Raw genomic sequence first — 24,938 nt, 5'->3', positions numbered from 1 at the left:
TCAGTATAGAGATGTGCCATCTATAAGGCACTAATTTTTACTTTTAAACAAAAGATATATTATGTGTATTAAAAACAGAGCTTGAAGAAAATGTATCAACACAGTGAAAAAGCAGCCCACAGAATGAGAGAAAATATCTGCAATCATACACCTGAAAATGGATTAATATCCAGAATATATTAAAAACTCTTATAACACAACAACAAAACCCCAAAAAACTCGATTAAAAAATGGTCATAAGACTTGAATACACATTTCTCTGAAGAAGATAACAGATGGCTAATAAGCACATGAAAAGATGCTCAACATATCATTAGGGAAATGCAAATCAGAACCACAATGAGCTACCACTTCATACCAAATAGGATAGCTATTTAAAAAAAAAGAAAAGAAAAGAAACCCAAACCAGAAAATAAGAAGGGCTGATAAAGATGTGGAGAAATTGGAAATCTTGTTCGTTGCTGGTAGGAATGTAAAATATGAAGCCATTGTGGAAAAGACTGTCAGTTCCCCCAAAAATTAAACATGAAATTACTACATGACCCAGCAATTCCATTTGTGGATGTGTATCAAACAGATATTTGTACAACCGTCTTCATAGCAGCATTATTCACAAGAGCTGAATGGTGAAAAGAATCCAAGTGTCTACTGATGAATGAATGGATAAACAAAATGTGGAATACACATACAATGGAATATTCTTGTGCCTTAAAAGGGAATAAAATTCTAACATATGCTGCACATGGATAAACCATGAAGACAATAAGTAAGCCAGACACAAAAGGACAAATATTGTATGATTCTAATTATATGAGGTATCCAGATTAGTTAAATTCAGAGACAGAAAGTAGAACAGTATTTGCCAAGAGTGGAAAGAGGAGGAAATGGGGAGTTATTGTTTTATAGGTAAAGAGATTCAGCTGGGGATGATGAAAAAGTTCTAGATATGGATAGTAGTGATGGTTGCATAACAATGTGAATGTACTTACTGCACAGAATCACACATTTAAAAATGGTTAAAATGGTAAATTTTATGTTTTTTTTAAAAGATTTTATTTATTTATTTGACAGACAGAGATCACAAGTAGGCAGAGAGCAGGCGGGGTGGGGGGGGAGCAGGCTCCCTGCTGAGCAGAGAGCCCGATGTGGGGCTCGATCCCAGGACCCTGGGATCATGACCTGAGCCGAAGGCAGAGGCTTTAACCCACTGAGCCACCCAGGCGCCCGGTAAATTTTATGTTATGTATATTTTGCCATAATGAGAAAAAACATTTTGCTAAGTAACAGTTTTTTAAAATTTGACTGGTTCTATAATTAATCCATTGAATTGGAGTATCATTACTTATTTCTAAAATGTTGGATATCGAGGTCATTTCTAATTTCTCATCAGTATAAATAATAATAAAATGAAGGCTATTTGTCTAAATGCTTTTCCTTTCATGAATAATATCCTTCAAAAGAACTCCTAGGCCAAAAGTATGCATACTTTTAAGGCTAATGACATGTGTTACTATATTGCTTTGTAAAACAGTGATCCAATTTTACAATACCACCAACAATGTATAGTGTAATAATTCTGCCACTACCATAACTTGGTCAGTAGTGTTATCATTAAAAAAAACTGGATGGTGGGGGGCACCTGGGTATCTCAGTCAGTTAAGCATTTGACTCCTGTTTTAGGCTTAGGTCATGATCTCAGGGGTCCTGGGATGGAGCATGGCATTGGGCTGCATGCTCAGTGGGGAGTCTGCAGGAGATTCTCTCTCCTTCTCCTTCTTTTTTTTTTTTTTTTTTTTTAAAGATTTTATTTATTTATTTGACAGAGAGAGATCACAAGTAGACAGAGAGGCAGGCAGAGAGAGAGAGAGAGAGGGAAGCAGGCTTCCTGCTGAGCAGAGAGCCCGACGCGGGACTCGATCCCAGGACCCTGAGATCATGACCTGAGCCGAAGGCAGCGGCTTAACCCACTGAGCCACCCAGGCGCCCTCCTTCTCCTTCTATACCTCTCTCAGGTCATGCTGTATCTCAAAATAATAAATAAATAAATAATCTTAAAAAAAAAAAAAAAAACAACTGGGTGATGGTGGGGAATGATTTCTTAAGCAAGGTGTGGGTCCATAAAATATTCATTATAGTATTCCACATATTTTTGTATACGGTATTATATCAATTTTGTGTCAATTTATATTTATGCAATAAAATGATATAATAAAGTGGTATTGTACCAACTTTTGCATTAATTTGAATTTCTCTGATTACTAGCAAGATTGGACTTTTCCTGATGTGCTTATTATTTTTGTCTCCTTTTGTATCAACTGCCTATTCACCCTCTATTTTCATAGGTCTATTACAGACTTGATATTTTTGTTACATATTTTAATAAATTATTTTGACTGTTTAGATGTTGACTGCCCTTTGTAAGCTTTGATGTATGTATTTTCTCTGTTTCATTTTATTTTAGTTTTGGTTACTTTTCAACTTATGTAAGTTTTCCATTTTTATACTCATCTTTTCTTTGGAGATTTCTTCTTTTTTTTTTTTTAAGATTTTATTTATTTACTTGACAGAGAGAGATCACAAGTAGAGAGGCAGGCAGAGAGAGAGGGGGAAGCAGGCTCCCTGCTGAGCAGAGAGAACTCGATTCAGGGCTCGATCCCAGGACCCTGAGACCATGACCTGAGCCGAAGGCAGAGGCTTTAACCCACTGAGCCACCCAGGTGCCCCTGGAGATTTCTTCTTAAACTGAATTTTAAGAAATTACCATTACTGCTGAGCTGTTACTCAAGCTTCTAATCAGTCATTGATCACAAGCACTGCTACACCTTTGGGGTATAAAAGATATGTGTATTTTTAATTCTGAAAAATTAAAATGTGACCTTAAATTATTGGAATTCATCTTTGTAAGTATATTGCCCATGACAGAAATGAGTCATTATATATGATATTTCAACAACATCCCTATGAGGCAGTAAGGGGTAGATATAAATTAGTCATTTTAATAAACAGAGAAATCAAGGTACCCAGAGGTTATATAGAATCTGAATTTTACAAGGAGTTTGTAGAAATATTAGGTCTACAGCCTAAGAATTTTGGATCAATGCTTCTACCATTAGATCATATTTCCAAAACAAAATATACTCTGGGTACTAATTCAAAATTTTTTATAACTCAATGAGGCTCAAACAGGGGCTTGAGCCAAAAGTTCAAGTTCAACTATTAATGGTGAGTAAGAGTATATACAGATTTTCATTCAGCCTCCCTGTACATCCCTTGGATGGGAATATATCAAGGACTAACAACAGATGCTGACATTACTTCAAAGCCAATTGGGCAAGGTATAATTAACATGACCCTGGAAGATGACAATTGTTACATAGAAGAAAGGAAAGATATAATCACACAGTATTTAGACAAATTACCATTTGAGACAGTTTGAATTAAGATTCTGACATCAAATAGAAAACATGTTTTCCTTTCAAATCAATTTTGACTATAGCATTATCAAATGGAATTTCATCTAAAATATTTTACGAGTATGTTTATAGTCACCCATATGGAATGGTAAGGGATACTAGTTTAGAATTATAAAATATTTAAGGTAGAAGTATAAAAAGCAATCCAGTCCAGACTTCTCTTTGATTGAGGAAAGTCTGAAAAATAAAGAAATGTATTTGTCACAATTCTCCTTGATTGCAGAACCAGAGATGGACTTAGGTAGGTCTCCTTGCTCTCTTTCCAAACTACCAGCTATATTCAAAATTCTGTTCTTTTTCCTCATTTAAGTATCTGCCATGATTTTTTCAAAATCTGGTATTTAAAGAAAGCTCATGTTGAAAAGAAAAAGCTCTTGTTACGAAATTACTAATAAAGTATGAGAAAGCATTATTATTTGGAATTACCCATATATTACAGTGTTAAGATAAAATTAGGGGCACCTGGGTGGCTCAGTTGGTTAAGCATCTGCCTTTGGCTCAGGTCATGATCCCCAGGGTCCTGGCATCAAGCCCTGCATGGGGCTCCCTAATCATCGGAGAGTCTGCTTTTCCCTCTACTCCTCCCTCTCCCCCTGCTCATGCTCTCCCTCTCTATCTCTCTCTCCCTCTCTCGCACTCTCCCTCAAATAAATAAATAAATAAAATACTTTTTAAAAAAGGATAAACAATTATTTGGGTTCCTTATCGAAAAATGCAGATTTTGGGCACCTGGGTGGCTCAGTCGTTAAGCATCTGCCTTCGACTCAGGTCATAATCCCAGGGTCCTGGGATGGAGTCCCGTCAGGCTCCCTGCTCCGTGGGGAGCCTGCTTCTCCCTCTACCCTACCCCCTGCTCGTAATCTCTCTCTCTCTCTCAAATATATCAATAAAATCTTAAAAAGAAATGCAGATTCTAGTGGCTGGAAAATTTGTATTTAATCACGGGTGTTGCAGCCTCCTCCTCCATAGTTCATAAAGTATTTAAACAAACTAAAAATAGAGGTGTACCTCAGAGATATTGCTGGTTTGGTTCCAGGCCACCACAATAAATGAGTATCACAATAAAGCAAGTCAAACAAATTTTTTGGTTTCCCAGTGCATAGAAAAGTTAGTTATGTTTACACTATACTATCGTTTATTAAGTGTGCAATTTTAGACATAATTAGCATTATGTCTAAAAAACAATGTACACACCTTAATTATAAGATACTTTATTGCTAAAAAATACTAACCATCATTTAAACTTTCAGCAAGTCATAATCACTGATCACAGATAACTATAACAAATATAATAATAATAAAAAGTTTAAAATACTGAGAATTACGAAAATGTGACATAGAGACACAGTGAGCAAATGCTGTTGAAAAAATGGCACCAACAGACTTGCTTGATATAGGGTTGCCACAAACCTTCAATTAAAAAAAAAATGCAGGGTAGCCTGACTGGCTCAGAGGAGTGTGTAACTCTAAATCTTCGGGTCATGAATTTGAGTCCCATGTTCGATATAAAGATTACTTAAATGAATGAATAAAAACTTAAAAAGAATGCACTATCTGTGAGGCACAATAAAGTGAATCACAATAAAACGAGGTATGCCCATATTGCACTTTGCCTGGTAAGCTGGTAGTGACCATGGCATGTGACATTTGAGAAACTCAAAGATGGAAGAATTTTTCCATATGCTTATTGTACTTCCTGGGGGCAGTGCCATGGGCCGATAGGAGATGCCTTTAGCTGGGGAGTGAGTTAAGCATTATCATTGGAGGTCTTTCTTAAATTCCAGTTTTAGAAAAAGTATAGGAAGGGAATTTATAGTTTTCCTTGGAAAGATAGCCAACCTAGATACTACAATACATGGTTAATAAGGCTGGAAAATGATGGAACAATAGCTATTATAAACAGAGAGACAAATGCCACATTATTTATATCAAACAAACTTCAATGTAACAATCAGGTTATTTTTAATACTAAATAATGACATTAGTAAGGAGAATTTGTAGCTCTCCTGCTTAAAAGGAAGCATTCAAATTCAAATTCTTAAGATCTGCCAGAGTTATTTTTTAAAAAGTGCTTATTTAACCTAAATTTCTTTTTAGACTTCCAGGGGCACCTGAGTGGCTCAGTGGGTTAAGCCTCTGCCTTCGGCTCAGGTCATGATCTCAGGGTCCTGGGATCAAGCCCGGAATCAGGCTTTCTGCTCAGCAGGGAGCCTGCTTCCCCCTCTCTCTCTGCCTGCCTCTCTGCCTACTTGTGATCTCTGCCTGTCAAACAAATAAATAAAATCTTAAAAAATAAACAAACAAACAAAAAACCAAATAGACTTCCAATCACACAAAGCTTTTCCTCTAGAACCTAGACGAAAATGTTATGAATTAAAAGAAAAAAGTATGGATAAAGTGGCTGGCTCATTCAAATAAATCAATTTGAGAGGATTATAGATTAAGTTGACAGTTTGAGTATTATAAGAAAAATGGAAGGAGGTTGAGTTTTTAGAAAAAGTTTTAGAATAACAGTGTAAGAAATTCTGGTGATAGAGTTTTTAACAGAAATAAAATAGTAGAAATAAATAGCAGAAATAAAATAGTAGCTTGTAATTCTTACACAGGGCATAAGGTGGTGCTATATTCTACCAATTCAGGTAAATTCAAATAAAAGGAAAAAGAACTGAATTTATTTGTCATATACAAATTTTACTTATTTTCATTCACAATGTATAAGGAAATGCTGAAAAGAAGCACAAATTAAAAATGGTTAACTTGAAAATTCTACTTATCAAAAGACCTAAATGTATCAGTAAAGTGATATTTTTCTTGGAACACTATAGAGAATATAATTTGTTTTGACATACAATTCTATATTATTATTAAAGTTTTAGGTGAGGTAGAATTATTAAGCAGTAGATCTAGCATAGACTTAGATTGCTATCTAACTGACAAGCTGAATCGATCATCATTTTGAAAATATGAGGAATTTAATTATTTGGAGCCTTCATAAAAATTTAGACAACCACCTCTACTTTAGAATGTTTGTATTTGAATTGTTATATAGACATATATAAAACAAATGTTATATAACATATCATACCCAATATATGCATATGTTATATAACATATGTGTTTTATACAATACACATACACATATTTAAAACATTCTAGGAGTCTGGATGTAGGAAGTATTGCATCTCTAGAGTTTACAACTCATGGTTTGGGCTTTCTCTAATTCTAGTCAAGTCTGGCAATCAAAGCTATTCCTCTCTCAAAGAAAAATTCCTAACATTCCTTGCATATTACAGAACCTAAGTGAGCAGGATTCAGGATTAAATACAAAATAGTGATAAAGTACCTACACGTGATCTATCGAAAGGGTCTTATTTTGCTCCTGTATTCATGTCCCTTACCAATTGTATGAATTTGTAGTTTAACGTATGATTCATGGATACCCCATTTCAACAATTTTCTAACTTCTGATAAGACCTTCCTCTGTCCCAATTCCATAATCCTCCACTACACATGAAACTGACGTACCCAGTGCACCGGCGTGTCTTAGTCATTGTGTCTGCCTTTGCCTGGGGTCATGATCCCAGGGTCTTAGGACTGAGCCCTGCATCGGGCTCCCTGCTCCATGGGAAGCCTGCTTCTCCCTCTCCCACTACCCCTGCTTATGTTCCCTCTCTCAATGTGTCTTTCTCTGTCAAATAAATAAATAAAATCTTTTTTAAAAAGAAAGAAATTAAGGTACCCAAACTTGTTCAAATAGATTTTAAGTATTTGAAGACAAAATTAATTTAACAGTTTTTCTAATAACTTAATCTATTGATCTTAATTAAAACAAATCACACTTATGCTAAGTCAATCAGAGAAAGACAATTATAGGATTTCACTCGTATTGAATTTAAGAAACAAAACAGAGAAGCATAGGGGAAGGAAGGGAAAAATAAAACAAGATGAAATCAGAGAGGGAGACAAAGCTTAACAGACTTAATCATAGGAAACAAACTGAGGATTGCTGGGGCAGGGGTAGGGGGATGGGTAAGTGGGTGACAGACATTAAGGAGGGCATGGGATGTAATGAGAACTAGGTATTATGTAAGACTGATGAATCACTGAACTCTACCTCTGAAGCTAATAATACACTATATGTTAGCTGAATTTAAATTAAAAAATAAATTTTAAAAATTTTAACTAAAAAAATAAATGACACAGTAACTATATTTATAATGAGTACTTCTCAGAAAATACTTATAAAATTCATGAAATTTACTTTAAAATTTCAAAGTAAAATGCAAACAACTGAATCCTGCTAAATAGAATCTTAAAATTCACAGATTAAAAGAAAGTCATTTCAGCTCATCTAAGAAATATCAGATAGTAAACAATAGTGGGAAGTATCAACAACAGAAATAGGATATAAAAAGTCAGGTAAGGGGCATGTGGGTAGCTCAGTCGGTTAAGCGTCTGCCTCAGGCTCAGGGAGTGATCCCAGGATTTGGGATCGAGCCCATTAGGTTCCCTGCTTAGTGGGGAGCCTGCTTTCCCTCTCCCATTACCCCTGCCTGTGCTGTCTGTCAAATAAACACATAAAATCTTAAAAAAAAAAAAATTAAAAGCTGGGTAAATAATATGAAGACTATGAAGTATTTCCAAAACACATTAAATCTTACATGAAAGCCACAGAATTTAGAAGTTGACAGTATGCCATTTTCTTCTTCTTTTTTTTTTTTTTTAAAGATTTTATTTATTTATTTGAGAGAGAGAGCACAAATCAGGGCCAGAGAGAGAGGGAGAGGGAGAAGCAGAATCCCCGATGAGTAGGGAGCCTGACTCAGCGCTTGATCCCAGCACCCTGAGATCATGACTTCAGCTGAAGACAGACGCTTAACCGACTGAGACACCTAGGTGCCCATGCCATCTGCTTTTAATCATTAATTTTTCTAGTATCTTTTATTTAATTCCTCCTTGTCATCAGCACCATTCTCTTCTCTTGATGTCTTAGATGCAAAATATAAGTTGTCTTTTGTTACACAATCACTATGGCCTATAGACTAACTATGGCGTTATCTGTTAGATCTGTTCCTTATTTTTTTCAGGTACTAACCTAGGCCTACCTGTCGTCACTTTATATCTGGATATCTCTCTCAGCCTTTCAGATAGTCTCCCTAAATTGAGGTTTCCATACATAACTTACAACAGTAACATAAGTTCTTTTTCTTTCTTTCTTTTTTTAAAGATTTAATTTATTTATTTGAGAGAAAGAGTGAGTGGGAAAGAGTGCTCATGAGCAGGGACAGAGGGAAAGGGAGAAGCAGACTCTCCTGCTAAGCAGAGACCCTGACCTTGGGCTTGATCCCAGGACCCCAGGATCATGACCTGAGTCAAAGGCAGACGGTTAACCTACTGAGCCACCCAGGTGCTCCAGCAGCTTGTGTTCTTAAACTATACTTTTATCATGTCATTCCCATATAAATACCTACAGTCATATCTTAGTTCTATAATATTAGTAACAGTAATATCTAAGTGATTACTATGTTCTGGCACCATGCTAAATGCTTAATACATGTGAGATTATTTAAATCTTTCAAAAATACACTAAATATAATTATTCTCAATTTATAGATAAGGAAACTGAGACTCAGAAGAGCTGCTGACTAACTTAACAAGTGACAAAGCTAAAATTCAAGCATAGGCCTGTCTCTATTCAAAGCCCTTAATCAGTATCTAAACCAGTGCTTGGCCTAGAGTTACCACTCAATAAATATTTGTTAAATAAATGAGTGAATAAATGAAATGCTATGCTGTACTACCTTGGTATAATATTAATAGTCAAGTAAATTTTTAATTTTTTAATATAATACCCATATTTTACACTAAGCAAAATAGCTGGCATATATTACCTTCTTAATGAATATTTTTTGAGTTGAGCTACATTAAGAAATTATTAGTTAAAACAAAAAGAAATTATATTGGTAAGAGCCCCATTAACAGGAGCATGACACTGAGAAAAAGTCTTATTATGGTTTTAATATAATCCATATTAATATTTCTCTATATTGGTTAAAATTATTTATAGTTTTGAATTAGGTAAACCACAATCACTTAACTAAGTTAATTTTATGAGCATTTAATTTAGTTAAAAATACAGGAAGCTTCCATTGGTGGAAAATAATATTGCTGGAGCACTAAATATTGTGTGTGAACATGTTGGACATGCACACCAAATTGCTTAGGGTGTAGAGATTCCTAAACAGTCTGGACAAAATTCCTTGGAGATAATGTTTTAAAATTTTAATATAGAACAAATGTCACTCTCTAGCAATTTAAAGATATAAGGGACTTCAGAGTTCAATAACAAATACAGAGTTGTTATTTGAAACAAAAATGTAGCCCTTGAGAACAATCAGTTCAGTTTTCTAACAGCAGTTGTAGTATGTGGTCATAACCATTTTTCCCCCTTTTACAAAGGTCTCTAGGTACACATTTTTAATGTATCCTAGCAGTTTCCAGTTAATGTTTTATATTTCTGTAGCTATTATTTTCTGTTGAAAGAAAACTAGTAAAGGTTGAGTCTAAAAAGGGAAAACAAAGAAAGAAGATCAATATTAACACTCGACAAATATTGACTTAGCAAAGTGACTTTGTTGTCTTTCTCTCACAGGAATTGATATTGAATGAATGATTTATTTATAAGGAATACCTATGGAAAATATTTGTTAAGCAAAATTTAAAAATTGCTTGGCAAAGTAGATATATATAGTTTTATAAATATATATATAGCTATATATATATGTTATATATATATAGCTTAATATACTTTGCTTGGCAAAGTATTTATATCTAATCAATTCTTCAAAAACTTGAAAAGTCGGGGCGCCTGGGTGGCTCAGTGGGTTGGGCCTCTGCCTTCGGCTCAGGTCATGATCTCAGGGTCCTGGGATCGAGCCCCGCATCGGGCTCTCTGCTCAACGGGGAGCCTGCTTCTCCCTCTCTCTCTCTGTCTGCCTCTGCCTACCTGCGATCTCTGTCTGTCAAATAAATAAATAAAATCTTTAAAAAAAAAACAAAAAAACTTGAAAAGTCATCTCTTTCAAACTAAATACCTCTTAATAATATTCTTATTCATCATTTTTACTTAAAAATTACTAAAACTGGCCTATAGGTAGAAATGCTGTAATCCACAGAAAAATCTCAGAAAATTACTTCACAAACTTTACTAGTTCTCTGTAGACATCAAATAGTTATATATACACTTAATGTCAATTTTTTTTTTCAGAAAAATTCTTACCTATTAATTTAAGATACTATACCTTTGGGGCACCTGGGTGGCTTAGTTGGCTGGGTGACTTTGGCTCAGGTCATGAGCTCAGGGTCCTGGGATCCAACCCCACGTCATAGGGTTCCCTGCTCAGCAGGCAGTCTGTTGTCCCTCTGCCCCTGTCCCCCACTCATGCTCTCTCTCAAATAAATAAATAAAATCTTAAAAAGTAAATAAATAATATAAAATATAATACCTTTATTGAGTTTGGCTCAGTTAACTTTGAATTTCGGTTACTATTAACACCCATGATAATTGTGAAGGAAACAGATGTTTTGAACTTTCTAGTTGTTGCCATTAAAGAACTCCTGGTATCACCTGTAACAAGTAATAGTCTCACATCATGAAAAGTTATCAATACTAAGTCTATTTCTAAATACAGTGTAGTATAAAAGGCATGTCTATTAATTTCTTTCTCTTTGCTCTTCCTATTGAAATAAAGTCAGACATTTCATATTTATCTGTCTTTAATGGTCCCTAATATATAGGCTACTAATAAGATTCTATATTTCAGTATGTCACTCTTCACCCTGAAATTTCAGTTTTAACATAATATAGCATAGCCAAGCTAAGTTCTACAATAAAATTTTTACTTCAATAGATTTTTACAGCTGAGTCTAGAAACAGTACCTAACAAAAGTTGGCTTCTCATTTGTTTTATCACTGATAAGCTTAGAAGAAAAATTTATCTGAATATGACTCTTCATTCTTGACCAAGAAATCCTTAGTGTCAAAAGTAAATACCTTTATTTGAGAATGTTTCCTGATCAGTTTTTCTTATGATTCTGGGCGATGGTTTTGGTACTGGTGATGGGTCCCTTTCAGGGGATCCTTCAGTGTGGCTTCCAAACTGCTGACGCTTCAGTTTACTGTCAACCTCCAGTTTTTCTACAGTAGTTTTGAGACATTGCTCAATGGTTGTCATGTATAATTTACAAAACTATAGGAAATAAAAAAGTAGTCCAGTGGGTAAGACATTCAATCATACATTTGGGAGGAGGCAAATGCACATTAGTAGGCAAGAGATAGACTGATAGATGGTATTTATTTCCTATTGAACTAGGTTAGTCATTTTATTTTCCTGAAATCAGATTGACCACCCCCAAGTGACCTAGTGAAATGCAGCCATGATTCAATGAGGAGGTCATACTCTGAGTGAAAATAAAATGTTACATAAAGAGAGGTGATTTATTATTTTTTTATAAGACATGTGTAGACTTGAGTTTGTTCTAAATAATTTCTATGATTCTTCCACCCCAGAAAAGGTATATTCCTGAAGATAGTCTCTATGTTTTATGAGTACATGCATGTATTTTACCTTGATTATTTCTAATATAGTCATCAGATTACAATACTCTTCAGATTAAATTTCAAGTGTAATTTTTACACAACATATTAAGTATGTCATTGCCAGTATTAAAAAGATATGCTCCTTTAAAAATTCTTCTCCTACACAGTATACAAATTTACATTAACATGATCTCATGTACCTTGATATAATCGAATTTGCCATCAGCATTTACATCTGCCAAACTTATTATGGCATTTACTTCTTCACGAGTCATCTTTTCACCTCTCTGAAAAAACAAGATTTATTTTAAAGAAACATGACAATCACTTTATTATGAGGGGGAAAGAGCAGAGTGGAAATTCATTTTAATTTTTTCTATAAGTCAGTCTGACTATATGGTTTCATTATAAATCTCAGAATGAGTATTATGTTGAGCAAGAATGAAACAATAAAATAAAATTTCACAATTTTACTAAATTTTGTAGAAGTATGAACTTCAGTTTACTAAATTTCAACAATATATATCATCAAACCAGTAATAATATTATCACTGAATTTAGAATAATGATGGTTTCTCACGGTATATCAAGAATCAGAATGGATTCCCAATCCCATTTATACTTTGCTTCTTTTTTACTTATCACATATGAATCTATTCCCAAATTACAAAACATTCTGGGCAGCAAATAATTGCAAAGGAACACAAGGGATTGCAACATGGGTTCAATTTTATACTTTATGTTCTATTTACAGAGCACCTTTCATCCAGAAGGATCCTTAAGTACTTTATAAACAACATATATGTGATGCATTTCACCTGCCAATGAAATAATTATTTTTAATGTGGCCTTGGTAGCCAAAGCTACATTCCAAATAGTTTTGCCAGCAATGCATATTACAAAACTATTTCACAAATCTTACCTTTGTTAGAAGTTTATAAAGGTCAGTGTGTAAAATAGAGCCATCGTCATTTACATCTAATTGCTTAAATGATTTTAGTAGTTCTGCTTTTGAAGTAGGTTTCTCCTTCCTTAAAATTATGCAAAAATCATCAAAATTCAGTTTGGCAGTTTGAGGAGTCCAATACTTATTAATGGTCTTTTGGGATGGATTTCTTCCTGCATGCTGTAGAGCTGTCCAAAAAAGCAAGTGTTATTTGTTATAGTAACATTTGGGATTGGTATCTGAATGTATTTTTTCTTTCCATCATTATATTATATTATAATATTATACAAAAGTACATACATATCTTTGGGGTTCATAATCTAGTGATTATCAATGTATGCTTGACTTTCAAAAATGAAAAAATATATATGTTACCAGCTACAGATTCTTGATCTATTAATACCAGAATTAAATATTTTTCTGTTCTGACAGTTGGTTCTCAACCTATATGGTTTAACTGATAACATGATTTACTTTGTAAAAGTGCCTGGTAAGAAAAGATAAAATAACAATCATCCATTTAATTGTTTTGAGGACCTAGGAATAACCACAAAAAGCATTAATTATTACTTTTCTGGCCCAACAAATAATTTTTTTTTAAAGATTTTATTTATTTATTTGACAGAGAGAGAGAGATCACAAGTAGGCAGAGAGGCAGGCAGAGAGAGAGGGGGAAGCAGGCTCCCCACTGAGCAGAGAACCCGATGTGGGGCTCGATCCCAGGACCCTGAGATCATGACCTGAGCCGAAGGCAGAGGTTTAACCCACTGAGCCACCCAGGCACCCCCCAACAAATACTTTAATGAAATAAGGAAATCATTAATTTGAGAAAATTATTGTCAATAAGGCATGATATCTAAAATGTTCATCATTGCTAGATATTAGGGTTTCAAAAATATTAATCATGTCACAGATGTCAAATACATGCACAAAATTTAGCTATTTGCAGTTATAGCCTTGCTAAAACTCAAGAATCTCAACATACTTTGAGAAAAGTCTATTATGGAGATGCAATGATTGAATTACTCTTTTCTTAACCAGAATCTTTAAAAATACTCCTATAACCAGTTATTCATAAGATGTTATTGTTTTAAAAGGCATGCCCTTATATCAATGTGAGGTAACAAATCACAATGTGAGAAAGGCTTTGTATTTGTGTATGTCATACACACTGAAATATAATAGTTCTAAACAATTATATTTTGTACAGTTTAAAAGAAGTAAACTGGTAATTTGTACATAAACAAATCTCTACATATTAAGACTTAATACTATCTAAAATGAACCAGTGATAAGATTCCTAAGCACTATAGATGGAATTAATAAAATTAAAGGTATAACTGTCCTGAATTTTGCTACCAACTTCTACTAGAAAGCCTTATATTGGGGATTTCTAACTATCTTAGGTGAGATTTCACAAGATCTGGGCACTGTCAATTAGCACTAAAAAATGATCATATGGATAGTCCACAATATGATGAATAAGGACTAATATATATAAAATAATTTTTAAAAATACCCTCAAGGAAATAGAAATTAGAGCAGAGTGATAAATACGGATATTTGTGAGTCCATTATATTGAACATTCACTGTGTAGAAGCATAATACAGGGTGGTTTGTTTGTTTTTTTTCAGAGATTCAAACTTTTTGGTTGCTAAAGTTTCTAATCTAAATAGGAAGTCCACATCTGAAGTGTGGTGTGGACTTCCTACCTGTGGTCATGATTTAAGGTTAGTAACATATTAGAAGTCCACAGACTAAGAGAAACGTTCCCATCCTCCAGCTTATGACAGTGCAGCATACCTAGATAACTAAAACTTTGGCAGAGAAAAGGAAACAAGACAATCACCTAAAGGCAACAGAATTTGCACCTAGGAAGGCTTTGTGGGAATTTGTAGCAGTGGAGATAATGTAATTTTTTTTAACTTCCAAAGGCTTATTTTGGATGTAGACAAAAGCCCTGATTACATGCTGCCCTAGGAATGAACAAAAGATAAGTATTTGCCTAGCACATAAATGAACAATTCCATAATTCATCTATTAAGAGAATCAGGGAAAAGGTACATGTGTTTTAGGATTCCATCCCCAGCCAACCTCCACCCTTTAAAAGGTAAGAATACAAGTAGGACCTAAATGAAGTTGTGATTTGAGGTAAAAAGTCCATGTGAAAGAAAATGCTGGGGTGTTCAGCCAGCTTGGTGAGTGGAGCATACAACTCTTGATCTGGGGTCATGAGTTCAAGCCCCAAGTGAGGGGTGGAGAGAAAGAAAGAAAGAAAGAAAGAGGGAGAGAGAGGAAGGAAGGAAGGAAGGAAGAGGAAAGGAAAGGAAAGGAAAAAGAAAGAGGGGTGCCTGGGTGGTTCAGTCAATTAAGCGTCTGATTCTTGGTTTCAGCTCAGGTCATGATGTCATGGGTTGTGGAATGGAGCCCCTTGTTGGCTCTGCACTCAGTGGGGAATAGGCTCAAAGATTCTTTCCTTCTGCCCCTCCCCCTACTTGTGCTCGCTGTCTGTCTCTCTCTCTCTTTAAAATAAATAATCTTTAAAAAAAAAAAGAAAGAAAATGCTATTTTTTGTACAGCTTTGAGACAATGGGTATGTAACTTTCCCACAAGTGGCAGGTCAGCATACACTTGATGCTGTCTTTAATACCAAAATGGCTTTTGAGGGCACCCGGACGGCTCAGTCAGTTAAGCTCCAAGTCTTGATTTTGGCTCAGGTCACGATCTCAGGGTTGTGAGATCAAGCCCCACATTGGGTTCTGCAGTAGGCATGGAGCCTGCTTAAGATTCTCTCTCCCTCTGTCCCTCCCCCTCTTTAAAAAAAACAAAACAAAAACGGGTTTTTAATGTACTACTAATTACAAAACAACTTTCTCAGAATAAAATTAATTATGCCTAAACATGTACTCAGTAAGCAGACATTCTCATATCTAAGAAATAAGTATAACTTAGTAATTAGTAATGTAACTAAATTTCTAATTTTGGAATTAGTTGGAGTCCATTATTATGTCTAATAACAATAAAAACATGTAACTGTAAATGTTTAAAGGTTTACATGAAAATACTGATCTTTTGCCAGGGTTTACTTTAAGCTTTAACATGAATCCATAATACCTGTATTATTTATAAGTTGGGGAAAAAAAGGAAATCTAAAACTTTGAAAATGGTACTGTCCTGTCCAACCTTGAAATGGAATGTCAAAGCACATGTTATAGGCATAAATGGCAGAAAGATATAGATGAAAGATACAGTAGTAAGAAAGATATCACTGATTTACCCTACTTTTTAAAAATCTAGATTATCTGAATTCAATCATTATTATGATACAAAGAGAATTTCACCATAAAACCGAAAGTGTATATAAACTGAAGAAACACTGAATTATCCAGATAATTCTCTAAAACTGATAGCACCTTAGTAATACTCATATACTCACCTAGTAATATATATTCTATATTACTCATATAGTAATATAGATTCACAAACTAAATGCCATAATAATGAAAGACAGGTTAAACTTTTAAACAGGAGATTCATGACTTCACACTACTTTCATAAGAATAAAGAAAAAACTAAAATTGTAGTTTATAATAAAAATGTAAATTTAATCTTTTCAATTTTCATATTTCAAATATGGATTTCCTCAAATAGAGATCTTACTGCGTACAAACCTAAGACATTATTGCAAAAATATGTCAGAATTTTTCTTTAAGGAAACCCCAACTTCTAAAGTTGGCAAAATAACTCAGTTTCTATATTCATGAAGTTATTAGCTGTGATGAAACTGACATGAGTATTCAGTTTGTGAATATATAATCACAATCTATGTCATCGTGATTATATATTCACATATATATAGATATCAATCTATATATATATAGATATCAATCTATATATATATGTGAATATATAATCACTTATAATCATTCAACCTGTTTTTATATATTCTTTACATTTTCCCAGTGTAGCTCAAATTCAGGCTAGTGATTCAGATGCCACAAGCTTTAAATTCTATTATTATAGACTCTTAAAAATCTTATATAAATCTTATATATATAGAATCTTATATAAATCTTAAAGTACCAAATAAGAATTTAAAAAAAAATATTTTAAGCAAGTAATTGATGGACGCTTTAAAAATACTAATCTAGTTTGTATAAACATTGAATGTTCTATTCTGAAGCTACTAGAATATATAAATATATAAAATGGTATAATAGCATAATGTAGTTCCGTTCCTCAAGCTTCCCTAAGAAACTGGGATGATCCAACAAAGTAATTCTTACTCCTGTCTTTCTGATCTATTAACTTTCAACAAATAAGGAAAAATATGTAAATTTTAAAGAAAAATTTACCCAAGTAAAGTTGTTCTTTCGAAATAATGTTTTCTAAGCTGCTTTTAAAAACAGTTAAGTAGGCAGCTCTACAATTCATATAAAATAGCTCTTCTTCGGTTAGTGGAAATTTCTTTGTTCGAGGACTCTCTGAAAGCGCTGACTTCTGACTGGAGAAAGCTGCATCTCTTCCTGGACTGATGGCCATTCTACTAGAAAATAATTTTATATTTTAGTCAATGTTAATCCCCTAAAATGCAAATGTCACCTTGCCTTTCAAATGGGGGGGGGAAGAGGAATCAATGCATTAAAGTTTTTGTATGTGGGGGGGAAAAGACAACTATAATATGCATCTGGTTGTATTATTATATGCTAAATTAGAATAAGCTTTTGGCAGTACATACATATATATAAATATACGTGTATATTTAGAAATAAACTATATATGAGATTCAACATATATATATGTGTGTGTGTGTGTATATATATATATATATACATATATATATATATATAATAAACTATATATGAGATTCAACATATATATATGTGTGTGTGTGTATATATATATATATATATATATGAAGCCAAAAGTATAAACCCAAAGCAAAGCTGTAATACAAAAACAAAATAAGTATTGTCAAATAAATAAAATCTCTAAAAAAAAACCAAAATAAGTATCATAGAGCAAAGGAAAAGCACACAACAATACTCTTAGAGGACAGTAAGTTGGGGCACCAGGGTGGCTTGGTTGGCTAGTGGTTTCCTGCTGCTCAGGTCATGATCCCAGGGTCCTGGGATAGAGTCCCACACCAGCCTCCCTGCTCAGTGGGGGAGTCAGCTTCTCCCTCTGACCTTCCTCCCCACACTTGTGCTCACTCTATCTCTCATGCTCTCTCTCTCTCAAATAAATAAAATCTTTAAAAAAAGGACAGTAAGTTAAGTTTTCTTAAGGTTGTCAAGAGGATTAAATATGATAATACGTGTGAAGAATACAGAACAGTGCCTTGCACATAATAAATACTAAATAAACTCTGAAAGAGTGAAACTCCACAATAATGAGACTTTGGATTTAATGTGATCAGCAGTTGGCATCTATCCCCTCAGCAGGAGCAAAAGGTCACTTCACCAACAACTCAGTAATGCAGGCCAACCTTTTGAATGACTGAATTTTTTGGATCCCATTTACAGCATTATTGTGAGATTTTACTGCATTCCTTACTAATAATGTTGTGGGGTTATAAAGCACCTCGGCTCATAAGCCTTAAAGAATTATCATACATCTTAATTTATCCTTATTACAGCGGTCAGGTACTTTTTGACCCTTTTACAGATAAGGAAATTGAGGGACAGAGATGTCACCCAGCTAGCAGTAACAAGAGGCAGTACATTTTGATAACAGTTTCTTCTTTATTAATGTGAATGAAGCCTTCTTGTACAACAGTTACTCTGAGGCACTAAATTGTGCTGGTGGTCTAACTGCTTCCAACATCATTTTACCCAGCTTTGACTTCTAAAAATACATTCCAACCTAATAAATTGAATATTTCAAGTTCAACAATAAGACGACACAGGTAGGGTCCCCTTCAGGACTCATTGGATTCTTCCTCAGGAGGCCTAAATCACTTGCACCTTCTTGAGTTATATAGGTCTTTTACACTTGGGAAAGAAAGATAATAATCGCTTATCATGGATGAAGTACCCTATTTATAATACACAGACTGCCTGCCTGACACTTTCATATTACACCAGATTTAGAAGGACCCCATAGGGATGCGGTGTCACAGTCTGGTTACTGCAAATTGATACCACGATAATTAAGCATCAGTTTTAAACACATATGCGTGCACGCATCTCCTCACGAATGTGGGGGGGGGGCGTGCGGAAACTGTTCTGATAAGAAGAATGAACGTTCATTTCGCAGCAAGCCATTTTTAAATTTAAGGGTTTTTTTTTTTTAATTTTTTTTTGGGGGGGGTCGTCCTCGAATACGCTTTCCAAATAAGGTGACTCCCTCACGTGGAAATCCCACAGCAGAAATGTTCCACAATTCTATTCTTTCCCTTGTTGTGACGAGAGACTAAACGGAAGCTTCAACACATCTATCACCGCAACCCTTCGGCTTGGAAACCGCCTTCACTGAAAACTCCAGCCCGAGACCAAGACAGGGGCCTAGACAGCCCAGCGCAGAAAACGGCTCCGTAAATAACCCGCCACACGATAGCAAGAAAAATAAACTTGTTTTTAACAAGCGCCTAAGGCCTCTCTAAAGGGCCAAGTGAAAACAGAGCCGCCCAGTCCCCAGCCCTGCACGGTGGAATCCGTTCACAGCCGACCTCGGGCAAGCTCTCTCTGTTTTGGGGTTTCTCTAGGACACGGCTGCGGTTTTATATACACTTGAGGTGCACACGGACCCAGCGTTGGTGTGACAGAGAAGTAAAAGAAGCAGGTGAGAGAAAAGAAAGCCGGACAGCGAGGCAGGGCGCAGCGCAGAGACAGAGACAGCGAGCTGTTTGCTACCTAATTGCAGCTCGCACGCGAGGAGGCGCCGCCAATTCTCTCCGCGGATTCCTGATCCTCTCACCGCTGCCCTACGGACCTGGGCCTTTCCTTTAATTACCATGGCAACTGCGCCTCTCCCCCACCGGAAATAAGATTCAGAGCACCTCCCCAAACAGTCCGGGTAGAAATCTAGGGAGGTGAATCAAGAGAGGACAGAGACGGCTGTGCCGCTCGTCCGTCGGGGTCTGGAATGACCAGAGCGGAGAGAGGGTCCTGTGGTGCACTGGCAGGGTGGATGAGGTCCTAGGTCCTTAATAAGACTCTCCTCCCCTTTCCCCTATACACTCGGATCCCTTGGGGGGGGGGGGGGTTTCCAGCGGGCCACCTTGCGTGTGACACCGCGTCTGGCGCCCGCAGGCCCGCGCTTTTCAGACTCCGGCGTTTCCCTCCGACGGGTCTCTGCTTTAGGAAGAAGGGGCTCGGTTCCTTTTAACTCGCGGTGGTGCTTTCCTGAATGTCGAAATGCCGTAGGTATCCGCTCTCCCCACCCCATTGCTGTTTCTTGGGTCCCTTTGTGAACAAGAAGAGTAGATACTATGTTGTCCTTAAAAATAAAAAGCCTGTTCTTTTACTAGCAAAAATGGGTTTACTGGGGAATAACAAAGCATTTCAATTCGCTGCGTGCAAGCTATGGCTAAACTATAGGTGAAGTCCAACAAAGGCGAGGAGTTATTGTACGAAGAAGGAAGAAGTTGGGAAGGGTCATTTTGACCCAAAGTACGTGGGAGGGCAGTCAGTTCAGGTTCAAGTTGACGGTTTCTCCTTGCCCGAGTTGCAGGGATGGTCTGTATTTTGTAGGAGGTGCAGTGTACGTCTTTCCGTATTGCGACTTGTAATTAAGGGTTCTTCCCTGTGGACACTCTTCTATTGGGGTGTGTAATTGACAGTTCTTGCTATAATTGACGTTCAGTGGTATGAGATCCCCTTTTAGCCTCCCCTTCTATCCTCCCTACTCCACTTTAACGAGGTTTTCCCTTTATTATTTTTCACATTTCCTCCCTTTGGTCAAGATCTTTCTCCAAAAGCATTGCTGATTAAGAGTCAGGTTCTTCTTAATTCAGTGACCTCTTGTCCCTTAGTGCCAGGAAGTATCTCTCCTGGGTGTTATGTCCCACTTTGGAGGGAAATTGTACAAATTGGAAACCTATTAAGGTCAAATTTGAGTAACCAGGGGTAGCAGGGAGAACTCTCAAGGCATTTTCCCCTCTATGGTCCATATTATCAAGACTGTAAGCTTTGGAAATCCTCTTACTGAGTACATGGTTTTTACAAAGATTTGACAGGCAGCAAGTACACAATGGAAAGTAACATCCCAATTACAAATTGTGTGATGGTTCTAAATCAGGATCCTAGATCTGAAAGTAGCCAACTTAAAATATTGGCACTTATTCCAACTTAGGGAAGAAAATTACCCCTGCTAAAGCAAACCCATGTCATGTATGCATGCCTCCTCGAAGTCCCTACTTTAAGCAGTCATGAAAGCAGAACGATTACTGCAAGAGCACACTGAAAGAATTATCTTGTGCATTTGAGAAGATACAGTGTAGGTATAAACTGTTGGGTCCGTAATCAAAGGAACAAGACTGATACAAAGCGAAGGTCAAGCAAAGCTTTATTCCCACGCCAAGCATCAAGAATCAAACTGACCGGTCAGGGCTGTCTCTTACAAAGAGGTGACCCCTCCCAGCCTCACAGACTAACTTTTATAGAGGTGGTTGAGCCTGGCTATACACAGGTGGCCAATGAGATTGCAATACACAGAGAAAACTGCACAGTCATGCTAGGTCACACACGGGTGGCCAATTGAATTTCAATTTACCCTAGTAGATATGTGCGGGCCCCACTGATTGGATGTCTCCTCCTGGCCTGACCCGCCCTTGTATCTAGGCTTTGCAAGTAAGTTCCTCTGGGAGGGGCAGGGTCAATCTAAGTTCCCTGCCTAAACAAAATGGCTCCCTCTGGCTAAGTAGGCCCTTACATAAATATGAAGCAATCGCTGGTGAACTTTTTGCAAAACAGTAAAACTTCAAAGACCTTTTTAAAAAGTATTGTTATCTCAAAAGAACTGTTGGAACCAAATGTGTTGTTAATAATACGGTAAAGTTGAAAATTCAGAAACCATGACTTTTGGATAAGAATCCAGAGTTAGCTAATATTCCAGATGAAAAAGAGAGACTTCTGTGAATCCTGAACCTTCTAACAGGCCTGGTCCAGACATCTTGGGAAATCTGTGTTATCAGGTATTGTTGGCCTCAATTCCAGGAAATCTTTGTGATCAGATGGTGTGCAGATCCAGTCAGGGTTTGATGCTTTCTTTGAATGTGTCACGTGAATCCAAGAGTCCATTCCTTGAGGTTTGGCACAAAAGGGTTGGCTGACAGTCCCTGATAGGGGGCTTTCCAACTAGGTTGAAGAGAGTCTTTCTGGAGGCATTTCTTTGTTTTTGTTTTGTTTTTGTTTTTTTCAATAGCTGAAATCTCCCAAGTTGCAAGAGGAGGTGCTTAAAGTTTTTGTCTCCTGAGATTGCACTGGGAAAGATTGCTCTAACAAGGCATAGTTAGTTTTGATAGAAGCAATTAGGCCTTTATAATATTGAAATATAATCTCCTTTTATCAACTGTGGGTCAAAGGAATCAGGAGCCAAGTGCATTGGATGTCCTGTGACTGTCTCAAAGTCTATGAGTTCCCAAGGGAGTGGGTCTGATACTTAGAAAGAACAAAGGCAATGCTTTAGGCCAAGATATTTGTGGAGTTGAGTCTTAATAGTGCCATTAGTGTGTTCAACTAACCCTGAGGATTGATGATGGTATGCACAATAAAAGTGTTGTAAAACTATCCAAAGAGCACAGACTTGTTAAAGCACCTAACCGATAAAATGGGTTCCCTAATCACTGAAGTTCAAGAGAGGTTCCCCACGTGGGGATAATTTTTTTCTAATAGAATTTTGGCCACAGAAGAGGCAATGGCCAGTCTACAAAGGAAAACTTTAGTCCAGTGAGGAAACATACAAACCATAACCAAAGCATATTTAATCCATTAGATGGGAAAGCTTTATGAAATCCATTTGTGAAAACTGAATGGTCTTTGAGGTAATTTAAAGTGTTGGAGAGCTGTGCAGGCAGGTTCCCTGCATTGTGTTTTGGGCAGGTGGGACAAGTGAAGTGGGCACTTTTTGTGACCTCATTAATACTTCCTCACCAATATTGGTTCATGAACACTATCATTTTGTTAGTAGACCAATGGTTTAATGCATGTATGGGGTAAATAGTGGGAATTTTAGGATTTCTGGTAGGGCCAGATTGTTAATTGGTCCAAGTCAGTTTTTTCTTTTTAATCAAATGAACAATTATTAGATTTCTAGTATTTTTTCCTGTTCTGGGGCCAATTGTTGGATGTCTCTGGTCAGTTTTTCAAAATTATCATTTGGGGGAATATCCCTTTAGAACATGACAGAGGTTTGGCCATTGGTTTCCTTGACAGCAGCATTTTTGGCAGAAGTATCAGCAAGATGGTTTCCTTTGGCATCCAGGGAGTCGCTTAGGAGTCGTTTAGAATGCTCGGAACCTTAACAACCAGAGCAGGCAGCAAAAGTATGGCATCTAATAAATTGTAGACATAGGAACCATTTTTAATTTTATCCCCATTGGAGGTAAGGAAACCTCAGTGTTTCCATAACATATCAAAGTCTTGAACTACCCTAAAGGCATACTGGCTATTGGTATAAATGTTTGTGGTTCTGCTGTTGGCTAAGGTACAAGCTTGAGTAAGGGTGCGTAACTCAGACTGTTGGGCCGAAGTAGCCAGAGGTAAAGGCGCTACCTCAATGACGTCAAAGGAATTGCAGTAACATAGCCGGCACAATACTTACCATTTTCAGCCTTTAAATGAGAACCATCAGCAAACCATGTAAAATCTGTATTGATTAGAGGAGTTTTCTGTAAATTGTTACAGGGAGTCAGAAGGTAATCTGTCATCAATCAGCAGTCATGAGGGGTCTTGTCAGTGTAGGAGAGGAGAATAGCCAGATTAAAGTCACTACAGTAAGAAAGAATTTTATGAGGAGCAGTTACAGGATTTCACAGATGAAATGACTAAAAAGGGGTGGTAGGTGTCTCAGTTGTTAAGTGCTTGCCTTCAGCTCAAGTCATGATCCCAGGGTCCTGGGATTGAGCCCCGCTCAGCAGGAAGCCTGCTTCTCCCTCTCCCACTCTCTCTGCTTGTGTTCCCTCTCTCACTGTCTCTCTGTCAAATCAATAAATAAAATCTTAAAAAAAAAAAAAAGAAATGACTAAAAAGTGTTGAGTATAATGAGAATTAAGAAGGGCTTCTTGTGCATGGAGCACAGAGATGAGATTCCCTGGCTTTATCCAAAAAGGCAGAGGCAACGTGGATATCCTTGTGCTACAGGGTCTAGTTGTTATCTATAATACCCTATGAGTTAATGAAGGTCTCCCCGTTTTGGGGTGAGTACTCTAAGGGTATTCCCTTCCCTTTCATATGCAAAGAGGAAAAAAAGGGAAGTTGATAATTAGGACATCTGAAGGCAGGGGGCTTTATTTAAGGCTTTTCTTTAAAAGTCCCAAAAAGCTTATCTTCCAAAGTCCCAAAAGCTTGTCTTCCCAATCTTTCCAAATAATAGAGTCAAGTTTGTTGTTTTTTGGTAAAGCATATAGAGTCTGAGTCATAAGAGAAGTTTGAAATCAATTTCAATGGCAGCCAACTGGTCCAAGAAAATATTGTAATTAGTGCTTTGGTTTTGGTTTTGGGGAAGTTCAGGATGCCATAAATCCTGGATCTAAATGTAGTCCTTATTTCAAGGTCATGTGTCGTTAAGTATCAAACCAGGGTTTGACCAAACTGTAGTTTTTCTTTGGAGACTTCATGTCCTTTTAAGACCAAAAGTTTTAACAGGTAGATGCTGTCGTCCTGTGAGGAGGTTTGAGAAGGGCAGCAGAGAAGCAATCATCTGTGTATTATAACAAAACAGAACCTACAAAAATCTTTATGTCATCCAGTTTTAAGG

The 24,938-nt window shown here is 36.4% G+C and overlaps 1 protein-coding gene across 3 annotated transcripts in view; it reads right to left on the bottom strand.

Moving 5' to 3' along the window:
- LOC111143508 (EF-hand calcium binding domain 7) overlaps positions 1-19,975 on the bottom strand; it is a 50,848-nt gene extending 30,873 nt beyond the window's left edge. Inside the window, exons 1-6 of one of the 3 annotated variants that reach the window (XR_002640331.1) lie at positions 19,874-19,957; positions 17,375-17,562; positions 12,995-13,206; positions 12,273-12,359; positions 11,527-11,722; positions 10,979-11,100 (exon numbers count right to left, since the gene is read on the bottom strand). Coding sequence is in view for 2 of the 3 variants with exons in the window: in XM_022497317.1 (XP_022353025.1) it covers positions 10,979-11,100; positions 11,527-11,722; positions 12,273-12,359; positions 12,995-13,206; positions 17,375-17,561 (804 nt within the window). In the remaining variant the exon portion in view is untranslated. Of the gene's footprint in view, positions 1-10,978; positions 11,101-11,526; positions 11,723-12,272; positions 12,360-12,994; positions 13,207-17,374; positions 17,563-19,873 lie in introns of all 3 variants that reach the window. The other 2 variants (XM_022497317.1, XM_022497315.1) reach the window with 2 other exon arrangements.
- Positions 19,976-24,938: the final 4,963 nt, after the last annotated feature.

This window comes from Enhydra lutris, unplaced genomic scaffold (assembly GCF_002288905.1).
Source record: "Enhydra lutris kenyoni isolate GAN:26980312 unplaced genomic scaffold, ASM228890v2 scaffoldscaffold9, whole genome shotgun sequence".
Lineage (NCBI taxonomy): Eukaryota > Metazoa > Chordata > Mammalia > Carnivora > Mustelidae > Enhydra > Enhydra lutris.
This window is presented reverse-complemented; position numbering and strand designations above follow the sequence as displayed.